General features: G+C 31.7%; 1 protein-coding gene across 1 annotated transcript in view; it reads right to left on the reverse strand.

Annotated features, from left to right (window-relative positions):
* The window catches only part of ROBO1 (roundabout guidance receptor 1), a 390,902-nt gene that overhangs the window by 66,886 nt on the left and 311,265 nt on the right, over positions 1–12,751 (reverse strand). Inside the window, exons 8-13 of the mRNA XM_054585231.1 lie at positions 12,464–12,588; positions 9,654–9,825; positions 2,463–2,668; positions 882–963; positions 531–699; positions 254–420 (exon numbers count right to left, since the gene is read on the reverse strand). Of these exons, the coding sequence (XP_054441206.1) occupies positions 254–420; positions 531–699; positions 882–963; positions 2,463–2,668; positions 9,654–9,825; positions 12,464–12,588 (921 nt within the window). The remainder of the gene's footprint in view (positions 1–253; positions 421–530; positions 700–881; positions 964–2,462; positions 2,669–9,653; positions 9,826–12,463; positions 12,589–12,751) is intronic.

A 12,751-nucleotide genomic window follows, 5' to 3' on the forward strand; every position in this document is an offset into this window, starting at 1 on the left:
ACCCCATAACATGTTTGTCTCATTAGATTTGTGATTTTATAAAATCAGAACTATTTCTCTATTAATTTTATCTTGGTACAGAACACAGTAGTTTGCAGATACTGTGTTTAATTATTAAAAGTTAATTGAGCAGCTTGGATGACTGAACTATGTTAAATATACAACCCTGGCATGTAGTACAAACGATTTACCTGAAAAATTATAACATCTAAAGATAGTCAGGTGTGAGAAGGTTGAGCAAATCAACATTTACCTTGGGTTTTCACTGGGTCTGATATCTGGCTTGGGTCACTAATTCCATATGCATTAGCTGCCCTCACCAGGAAAAGGTAAATGGCATTAGGTTTGAGTCCTTTAATGGCAAATGTTTCTGTTTTCACATTCTCTGCTACCGTCTGCCAACTGCTACCAGACGCATGGCTAAGAAAAGAGTCACAAGTTAGGATGTGCACATTTAATGGTAACTCAAAAAAAAAAACACCCCACACAACACCACCACCAACAACCAAGAAACATCATTTTCACTCTACCTGAAGGCTTCTATAATATAAGATGTTGGAGTTGCACCTGAATTCAAGTTTGGTTGCCATGACAATGTTACTGTGTTTCTGCTGACGTCTGTAACTTCAGGTTTTGAGGGGGCACTGGGGATTAAATTTGGGTCAGTGGGTCTTGGAGGCTGAACTGGAACTCCAAATTCTAACGAAGGGGAAAAAGACAAAAAATGTTTGCACACATACAGATAAGTACTTAAACGGATATAGATAACAACATATACACACACCGACTCAGGCAACAGGGCATCTACTTTAGATATTTACCAATAGGTAAACAACTGGATTTGAAGCTTTATTTTAAGGTGAAAATGCTATCTACTTTACCTTGGACTTCAATGTAAGCACTCCATGTTGCTTCGCCACTGGGGGTTGATGCAATGCAGGTGTACCGGCCAGAGTCACCCAGCTGAGAAGACAGATGGAAAATAAATATTTGGAATGATCAAGAGCTCACTGGGCTGGAAAAGCAATTATAGGTTTGTATATGGCTCATGAATATGGATATGCCTTAAAATTCACTAACCAAAAACTACCCCTTAATTGATTATATTTTTATTGAATGCGAAGGAAAATATTGCAGATACATAAATCTATTTTATGTAGTTATTCTAGTAAGATAATAAAATTAATTGAATTAACACTATTTTCAGTATCAGTGACAATAAACACTTCAAAGGGTTAATCTTGATTGCTAAATTATATCTTCATATTTAGCAAGTCACATAATAAGGCTGATAAAGTTTAGTCAATGCCCATTCTTACTATTTCATACTTTATCAGAGTTACAACTATATTGGTATCTGAAACAAACAGATATTTATTAAGGATAGACACAAAATGAGCTCTTTGCATTTACTCCTTTTCCACTTTTTAAAAACCTGTAACTTAAGGCAGTTAATAAGTGTAAAGCTAAACCCTAGCTGCAATGAACCCTCTCTCCGTTCTAAGGACTGAATGCCCAAATACAAATACAGGTCACATGTTCCACTTAAAAGTCATCAGCAGCATAATGAACCCATACACCTCTGCTTAATATAATAACTCTATTTCCAGGTAATGTTTAATAAAGCAAGAATGCTGTCATCTTGCACAGGTAGTTACAATAACAAAGTCATAATAGTTGTCATAAAGAAGTACAACATATTAACTTTTGTAGCACATAAAATGAATTGTTAATGTTGATCCAAAACTCCAAAGAAGCCACCCACAATAGGCAATAAAGCAACTGAAATTTATGTTTATTGCTGACAAGGCTATTCTTTCATATGCCCTTGTGCTTGTATGAACTTGACCTAAAAAGAAGAAAAGTCAAAACAAAACAACACAGCCCTGAAAGAACAGGATGGATGTGATGCCCTGAGGAGGTAAATCCCTAAATTGTTTCCACAAATCTCTGAACTTTTCACCATTTAGGACTCTGATTTTAAAAGTACACTCAGTGTGTACACTGCTTTATAGTTTTTGTTTGCATATAGAATATTCTACAACTGTAAAATGCTGAACCAACCATTTACAATAGAAGAACTGTTCAAGTACATTGCATGTAAAATGGTCCTGGAAAATATCTTTTTGAAAAAAAATGCTTATGGAATGAATGACTGCTTCATACCACCACTTAGAAGGTATCCCCCCCCCCCAAATTCCCGTCTACTTTCCCCAATAGGTCTTAAAAATCTTTTTTTCTCCTTCATATAAAACCTTAAATTACTTGCCATGGGCTAAATTATGAGTCATCTTAAATATAGACAGTGGAATGTCTGAAAGAATAAAGCATCAAATTAAAAGTATATTAATACTGTTATTTGGCATTTCGTTAATTGTAGAATTTGAGACTTCAACACTAGTTGCTGAGGGCAAAAACAAAGTGAAACAAAATGGGAAATCCCGGGTGTCATTTCAAGTTACCTTAGCATATCGGATCTGCAGAACTCCAGTCTCTAGCAGTTTAATTCGAGAATCTTGAGTTGAAACAAGGACTCCATCCTTTCTCCACAGGATCGTGGGCACTGGACTGCCTGTGGCCACACAGCTGAGCACTAAAGTGCCATCCACTGCTACAGTCTGATTCACAGGACCTTGTCGAATGACTGGGGGAGGCCGGTCTGCAATCACTGCCCGGAGAAACAACAGGAAACAGATTTCTGCAACTGGAAGCAATTTTCTAATCATCTAAGCAACAGCAGTTGCTCTAGGCTTTGAAACAAACTAATTAAACAAGTAATTAAAGTAGCAGACATGCATTATTCAGATGCATTTGTATGATACACTGATTCACAATAGCAAAATCCGATAAAATGTACTCTTTTCAAAGGACCAACCACTGACACAGCTTGCTATATTGTTAAAGGACCTATTTAACTTAAGAGTTCAGCGACTGAATGAGAATTGTGGACAGTGAAGTAGTTACATAGTAGTGAGAAGTGGAATGCTGTACTTTTAAAACTTTAAGTAAAAAGCCATTAACCCCAAATCAACCTATGAGAGAAATTTTCATAAATGACCCAAAGACTACTTGGTATTTGATCATTCTTTCGTATCACACAGAGACAATGATAGCATCACACAAGCATGTTTGACAATTTGGGATTCAAAAAGGTGTTATGACGTTCATAATTCACAAATTAATATGACTGAGTTTCGTTCATCTTGGAATTCTTTCTCTTAAGATGATGCATGGGTAAAAATTTCCAAATCCTGAAATTCAGAGAAAACGGGAAAATGCCCAAAATATAACTCAAGGATATAACTGATGTCCTATCCTAGGCAATTATCAAACTCCCATACTGAAATTATAGAAATGGAAAAACATTTTTGCTAATTCTATTATCTCAATAGTTTTTAACATGGTATGTAAGGAAACAATGGAAGGCATTTTTATAATACATATGAAAGTATTATTTTTATATAAAAAGTCTAAAACCTAAAAATATTATCTGAGATCATGAAGAAGTTATTTTAGGGACCTAAGATACTGCAGTGGAACTAGAATAAATCTTGTAATAGAGAGATGTTCTCATCCCCTGAACTAGGCAATTGAGGCAAAATGCCATAAATATTTTTTAATAAATTAAAAATTAAGCTTAACAGTTTTTCCTTAATAAGCTTTAAAATTCTGAATATTAGTTAAAAATTATAAAAGTTACAATTATATAAAAGACAATTCTAAAGAGTTGCCTAATTAGAGGAAACTGGTTGCCAGAGTAACTAAGTTTTGGATGCAATGACTTATAAAGCTGGATGTGTTATGTTCCAAGTTTTATGCACCAGAGACTTTCACAAGCTGGAGTCACACTTCAATTTGCTCCTCATTTATCATGCCATAATTATTAGTTTTGTGCATTCAATTTGAGAAAAACAGGAAAGCAAGGAAGTAAAACCAGCAACTGTGAATTTTTACTCTACCCTTCCAATTCTCTTCCATCCTCGGTTACCAGTGTGAAATTTGTTCATACTGGGGGTGGTGTAGTAAAAGGCTGAAGTTGAAACTTGGCAGCGGTATTTCAGATATTCCATGGATGAAAAATATAAGCCTGCTTAGATGAAAATATAATTCATCTGCTTAGAATTGTTTAATTTTGTCTACTTTATGTGTTGAGATAGGCAAAAATTAAATCAGAGGTCCCACTGATAAGAATGAAAAAAAAACTGGAAACGTTTCATTGAATTTGGACCTTTATAAGACTGCTACCTGTGTTCTATTGATTATAAAAATAAATGAATATTTATTTTCAGGCATTAATTAAATTAGTAACAGAGTACTTCTTTATAACTGATTAGAATTAAGTCCAGTTACAGAGTGGTTTACATTTGGTAATTATATTTAGAAACAATCCAATATCTGGGGATTTATTCAGCTCTCTATACCCTTACAGATCTTTGATATTTCCATCATATTTAACACCATCCACACCGCCCTACCCCATCCCAATCCAGTTTAATGATGCTGTTTCTCTGTTATCTATTTCTTCCTGGTTTACACTGGGCAGTTTATAAAAATAAAGCAAAAAATGAGGAGTAAGGTCACCTATCAGCTCCACCATCACTCATGTGTGCCTTTGGGCAAGTTCCTTAAATTCTCAAGCCCTCTTTTTAAAAATCTGTAAATATAATAATATTTAAGGATATAAAACTTGTTCTAACAAGCTCAGGAGACTGCTATGAAGATTTAAATGGACTAGTAGACATAAAAGTGCTCTGCTGATTGCAAAAATCTAGACATATATGAATTGTCATATTACACTAAACTTTTCTGTAAAAAATGCAAATCAGAGCTAAAAGCATTCATTGAAGCAATCTCATTTTTTTGATAGAAAAAAATGAAACATCTTGGTGTTGTCATAGATAAAGATAAAATACTGATAAAATATGTAAATTGACTCAAAGTAAAGAGTGTAGTGCATTTATGAATCAAAACCAAGTTTAGAATTTATGAGGTAAACCTCAAATTAAGGTTCTAATATTTCACACTAAAATTATTAGAATGAATTATCAGGTAGTACAATAGAAAGCTTTAAAAACAGCTATGCATTTTAACAAAGGGAATAAGTACACAGACTGTGGAGTCAGAAGGGTGAAGCTCTGTAAACTGAAATCATTCCATATCTGTGTTATCTAATCCAGAAGCCAGTAACTCCAGTGGCTGCTGAGCTCCTGAGTGTGGCTAGTGTGACTGAGAAATGGGGCATGCAATTTTACTGCATTTTAAGCAATAGCAATCCTAATTTAAATAGCTTCATGTGGCAAGTGGCTGCCAGGTTGATGGTGCAGATTTTTGTTTTAAGTCTCAGTTCTGCTACTTATTGTCTCTATGATGCGGGCATTCTCAGCCTCAGTTTCCTCATCTGTAAAATGAGACATCACATTTGAAATGGCTGCTATGTGAGAAGTTCTTAGTACAGTGTCCAGCACAAAGGAAGCACTGAATGACTGTAACTTTTTTATTACCAATATAGTGGTAACCATGATGATATAAGTCATGTTACAGATGGTGTTACCCTGTCACAACAGAATTTATAAAAGTTTACCTAGCTTTTATCCACATTCAATGATAGATTTAAAGACCCTTAAAAACGAGGGTGTATCCCTGGAATTAATATTTTGTCATCTCAAAAATAGTGATCATGAAGACTATGTAAACACATATAAATATATTTATAAAATAATTCTAAGTGGAAACAATACAAAATAACACATATACACTGACTGATTTAAGTATGAAAAAGTCATATTTATACAACAAAAATATGTTATAGCATGTCATAATTGTTATCAGTTTGCAAATATACATCACAAATCTATGAGCCTGGCTGTAAAAAATTTATTATGCTAATTTAGGAATTGGGGAGCTGAAACTTTGAAAGTTAAAGTGATTTGTTCAAATCAAGTAGTAATTGGCAAATCTCACCTTTTTTGAATAATAGTTAATACTCTTTCCACTGTATATTAATAATTTTTGAGAGTTAAATACAAGTTTACAAGTTATTTTAAATTATTTACATTATTTATTAATTACTATTTTTCTTACATTGTAGTAATAAAGAGAAGAAACATTTACAATTAAATAGGTGACATGAATTTCTATGTTCCTGAGTCAAATGCTTGCTACTTGGGGCAGGCCACAAATACAGAGAAGCAACATTTCAAAGGCAGCTGCTACTCCAACATTTTCTGTGCCTTCTATTTTATTTTGCCTTTGTCTTTGTTGTCTGCAAACAGTAAAAAAAGAAGGTCAAAAAGCTAATGTCAAATAGTATCCAGAAAGCACTCTGTCTACTAGCTATCCTCTTGACTTGACTTGGTGAAGTATAAATACTGATATCGCCACCACTCAAGATAATTATAGTTTACTTATGAAGAATGAGTCCCTAGCTGTAAGTTGTTTGTACAATTTCAGTAAACTCCAGAATAAAGAAAACACAACTAAAAATACAGTGTCACCATGGCAAACACAAAATCACCTTAAGTCTCTCAGAGATTTTAAGATGAAACATGAATGTTAGGAGTGAATTCCTACTGTGGATAAATCCAAAATTCACAAATGTAGAGTTTTTGTTTTTGTTTTTATTTTAGTTTAACAAAAATTGCTATCCCTGGTCTAGCCTCACTAATATAACAAGTCATGATAATGCCATATTCAATGGTATACAGAAAGCTTTGCTTTCAATTACTAATTATGATACTAGAGAGATACTAAAAACTATTTTACCATTGTTTTCTTTGGCCTTTTTTCATGTATACCTATATATACGCAAGTTGCTTTAAAAAGCTGGAATTATAAATGTATATGTAATGGTCGATTTTTTCTGCATATTGATTATTTTGATCATTACCTAATTCATTACAAGGTCATCACAACCAGCACTTAATAGCTGTAATTGATGTAAGAAACTGTAAAAACTTTTTTGGTTATTCTAACGAATTTAGCCAGTGCATATATTATACATATCATATACAGGGGTAGGAGTTCAGACTTTGAATGAGACAATCCTAATTGTGAATTCAGACCTAACTAATAGCTGGTTGTTTGTTTCTTTCTACTTTGTTTCTTCCGCTCATACAAAATAATACCTAGCCAGCCTCTATCATGTGCCAGATTTGGGCGATGACTGGGTTTATACTAACAAACTTGGAGAACCATGGGCCCTGCTCTCTGGGAACTTAGTGTCTAATGAAGATTACAGGTAAATAGAGAAGATAAAAAGATATAAGATGCAATCTGCAAATGATGATAGATAGATGATAGATAGACAGATAGACAGACAGATAGATAGATAGATAGCAAGCAGGGTTGGGGACATAGAACCTATATTTGAGGATTTAGGTAATGCTTCTTGAAGGAATTGAAATTTCAACTCAGTTATAAACAGCATGCACAGAAGTCAAAAACAAAGGAAAAGCACAACAAACACAATAAAATTAGGGCATTTGAGCAACACAGTATCCAGAGATGAGCCTGCAGAGGTGAGAATCACAAAGCGTATTAAGAAATATAAACTTAATCCTGAGAGAACTTGGAAAAAATAATAAAATTAATGTATTAAAAGTTACTTCACAATATTTTTCAATTTCAAAGTAGTTTCTACAAAATCCCAGCTAATGTTACACTTACAGATAAAATAATAAATGCTTTTCTCTTGAAGTTAGGATCAAGAAAAATATGTCTACTATCACCAATTCTACAAATTTTATTGGAACTCACAGACCATGTACAAGTAAAAGAAATAAAAGATATAAATATTGGAAAGAAGTAAAACTGGTTTTCTTTGTAGTTGGCACATTTTGTTCATAGGCATTTCAAACTAATCTACCTACAAACTCTTAGAAATAATGAGTGGATTCAGCAAATTTGATGGATACAGACTTAATATACAAAGTCAATTGTACATCTTACCTTAAACAATAACATAATCAAATTAAGTATATAGGTAATCATCAAAAGTCATAAACATAATAGGTATAAAAATCTGTTAAAACATGTGCAAGACATCTATCCTGAAAACTATAAAATGTTGTTGAGAGATTTAAACATCTAAATAAATAGAGAGATACATATGGAACGTACCATTTCCATAAGTTGAAAGATTCACACTATTAAAATATTAATTCTCCTTAAATGGTTCAATAATTTAAATGGAATTAAAATTTCAAACTCAGATTTTATGTTTGTTTAGGATATGTGCATGTATGTGGATAGAAATTAACCAGTTGTTTTTAAAGCTTATAAGAAAATGCAGAGGACTTCTAATAGCCAACTCAAAACAAGAAAAACAAAGCTGGAGACTTACACTACCAGTTTGTAAGACTTACTGTAAAGCTACAATAATTATGACCATATACTGGCATAAACAGATGAACGGAACAGAATAGACTCTATACTACAGGGAATAGGAAGAGGTAGGCCACACACTGATGTTCATTTGAATTATGATTAAGATGACACTATGATTCAGTGGAAAAAGGACAGTCTTTTAAATAAATGCTGTTGGAACAATTAGTATCTATAAGGGGAAAAGGGAATTTTGATCCTTATTTTATACCACACACAAAAATTAATTTAAGACAAATTAAAATCTTAAATCTCAAAAGTATACAGAATAAAGCTTAGAGAAAAAGACTTAGGAGAACATTTCATGGCCTCAAAGTTGCATAGGAAACTAAAAGTACCAATTATAAAAGAAAAAAAATACATTGATCTTCATTAAAATTTGTTACTTAAGCCCTAAAATCATCATTAAAGAATGAATGGAAAGAAATATTTATAATACATATACTTGACAAAGACTTGTGTCTGTAGTATATGAGAAAAAAAGTAGAGAAATGACATGCAATCACCAAAAGGCAAACCATGATAATTGAGTGTATCAACAGAATTATAAAGATATATTTAGATTTATTAATCAAAGCCCTCAATGGAAAACAACCCATCAATAGGAGAATACATAAATAAACTGTGAGCTTTTTATACAATGTAACACTATATACCAACAAAAATATATGTGTGCATATATAAATATACATAAGTATATATTTTTAATATATTAACAGGTATACATATTTTTTCTTTTCAAATTATTATTACCATTATCCATTTAATGGTTTGGAGATTCTCCATCACTATGTCATTATAATATATTTGGCATTAATTGACCATGTTTAGGGGAGTTGATGAACAGAACAAAATCATGCTATTAAGAAAAATATTTTATTATCATGAGTTCTGAGTTGAATTTATCAATGATTCACTTATCTCCTTAAATTTGGAAGAAAGAGAAAGGATGACATTTTACAGTAAGATATTTTAAAATATTTTTTAAAATTTTCCAAGACATGGAAACATTCTTATATATAGTTACTCAGTAAAATTTTTTCCTTGCATAATTGCCATGCTTTTATGAATCCAACTTGATGCTAGAAATTTAAAGCACAGTCAAGTTCAATTAAGAATAATTTTAGACTTAATTATGTATTAACCTCCTATTTTGCTTTACACCAAAATTGCTACTAAGGATACAAAGTTAAAAATAAATGCATTTACTGGCTCTCTCATTAGACCTTGAGCCAAACTTGGACATTTTGAAATAAAATATTCTACTTTACCATCGGTTACTTCCAAATATGCCTTTGTGATGATACTTCCGGCAACATTTAAAGTCTGGCAGATATAATAACCAACATCAGATCTCTGGACATTAGTAATAGTGAGGTCGCCAGTCTGGGAGACGGAAAAACGGCTGGATGACTGTGGGGGCTGATATGAAAAAAGTAGATTCTAGAATGCAAAATTTGGGAAAAGAAAAGAATAACAATAGGTTCATTGCTATGTTCCAATAATTTGGCATATATATACATATTTATAAATAGAGATCTAAACATACATGTGTACACACACATACACACCACATGCATATGTATACAAATAAGCTAAATATTCTTTCATCATATGCTCACATATATAATGTGCACATATATAAACACATAAACACATAAATACATAAAGTTTAATGATCCAGTCTTAAAAAGGATTATTAAAAATTCCAAATACACTATAAATATTGATATATGCTTTAATAATTATCAGTTACCAACAATACTAGAATTAAAAGGATATTAGGTATCATTAGAGTCAAATGTTTTACAGACTTAACCAAAGCAGTCGAAAGCTTTGCTTCATATACATATGACTGTTAGCACTATAAACACTAAGTCTTACAGAAACAAAATTAAAGTTTAAGCATATTCTGACAAGTAAAGTTCAAGGATATTGTTTTAACACCATAGTAAGTACCTCTGCCAACTTTCCATTATAAAAGTTCAGTAACCTTTTTCAAATTATTAATAATTTCTTGTTTCTCTTGTTAAGTGGTGAGCATATAATGAATTTAAGAATTCATCATAGAATACCATATGATTTTACCTATAAATGGAACTTAGTCCACAAAACAAACAAGTGAGCAAAACAGAACCAGAGACATGGAAATAAAGAACAAACTGACAGTGACCAGAGGGGAGGGGGGAAGGAGATAATTGGGAAAGAAGGGGAAGGGGCAAGTCAAGGAACAGGTATATAGAAGAGCCACGGACAAGGACAACAGCGGGTGGGGGGTGGGCAGGAGAGGAATTGAACATGGGAGAGCGGTGGGCAGGGCAGGGGAGAGCAATGGGGGAAAAATGGGGACAGCTGTGATTGAACAATTAAAAAAATTAAAAAAAAAAACAAGAATTCATAAAGGAGCTTTATTTCTGCAGAAAGTTATCTTAAATGAAAAGTACGGTCAAGATGTGATGTTATTTTTGTGGTACAAATTTATGAATCAAATTATAATGTTTGTTAGAGGGAGTGTATATTTTATGAAAAATAACACACCATTTCATTGTTTCTCTCATGAAATAAAAAACAATACTTTCTTTTTAGCAAAATAAAGTTCCTTTTTAAAAGTTTAGTTTCCTTTTAACACACACCATTTTATAAGGGCTTAACTATTATTCCATGATATTATATCCAGTAACAAATTTTTTAAAGTAAGTTGTATCATTAAAACAAACCAAACCAAGTCAAAATTATCTTGAAATGTGATATAAAGTTTAACTTAAGGAAAAATTTATTTATATAATTAAATGAATCATTTAAATTTTATTCCAGAGAACTTATAGTGGATTTACTATTACTGCCTCACAGATTTCTTATATAATACACTTCCAATCCTTAGTGCTCTACTAAAATATTTTTTTCTTGTCTTTAATTTTTGTCAGCAAATTTAGTCCTTCGAGGCCAAATGGAATGTGTTAGAATCTGCCAAGTAACCAAATAAAACATGTTAGAAATATATATATAATGAATGAGAATCATTTTTTACAACTATTAGGAAAAAAAGGAAATATTTCTCTTTATTGAAGAAGGTGAGTCACTAAGAGATAAGACATACATTTTAAAAACTTTTTTAAAGTTTCCTATTATTTTAAAAGTGAAATTGTTTCAAAATTTCCTTTTCATTAAGCTGAAGCCAAACAGTGAACTTAGGAGTTTGTAAGAGTATAGATCTTTATATCCTAGTTTCAATGTATATGGAAAATTATGATTTATGAAAGGTTTAGAGTATGATTTGATAGTAAATGGTGATCACATATGACAGTTTACAAAGAAGTAGAATATGCTGAGCTATAATTCACATGATATCTATGTTTAAAAAAGTTAAATGTTGTTCTATACATTTTGAATTGATATATGCATATGTATTTTATATGTATATATGTATGTGTGTATACATTTACATATAAATAAAAATATATTTATACATAATTTACATATATATTTATATATGTAATATGTATATATGTTGTTTATACAATAACATATGTTTATAACGTATATTTATACAACACATTTATATAATAGATAATATATACTTATATATAACATATACAATATATATATCATATATACTTGTATATATATAAATAAAAGAAATGAAGAAGATGCTTCTGATTCCTGGTGTTTTCAGGGAACTTGTACTGAGTAACTATCATCTCTGTTTTAAATGTGTATAAATTTCATTTAACATATAATTACAGGTATATGTATGAAAGAAATGGCAACTAATTGTGTTGAGAAAAAGTTTTTTTAAAAATGTTGCTGAATTGGAACTAAAGGTAAATCTTATATAATAAGACCAGTACTATTCTACATACTACCCTGTGTAATAAAACTAGGCAGGAAAAATTGCTTTGAGAATTAAAACAATGAAGGGAATTTTGTCTGAAATTTCCTTTCTCTCTCATTGCCGAAATTTTCTGTGAAACTCAGAGATTTCCCATTGTATGACTAAATTATATATATATATATATAATACATATATATATATATATATGGCACCGAACTTTGCGATTGAAAAAATATACTAAGCTCATACCTGACTCCCTTCTCTCCTCCAAAAAATAGCTGGTTGAGGATTTCCAGTTGCTTCACACTGAAAAGTTACAGTTCGTCCCATGGCAACAACCTGGTCACGGGGTTTCACAACAAAATGCGGGGGTTCTGAAGGAGATGGAACAAATTGCACTGAATAAAAAGCATGTAGTTATTATCTTAATTGAGACAATTTGTTGATATCCCAAGTGCTGCTGTTATTTTATACAACTTGTCATGTACAATAGTACATAATGTACAAATTTACATCCTTAATTCAATTGATGCTAAA

The sequence above is a fragment of the Pteronotus mesoamericanus genome, unplaced genomic scaffold (assembly GCF_021234165.1).
Source record: "Pteronotus mesoamericanus isolate MK-2021 breed Mesoamerican mustached bat unplaced genomic scaffold, CSHL_Meso_final contig_82, whole genome shotgun sequence".
NCBI classification, from domain to species: Eukaryota; Metazoa; Chordata; class Mammalia; order Chiroptera; family Mormoopidae; genus Pteronotus; species Pteronotus mesoamericanus.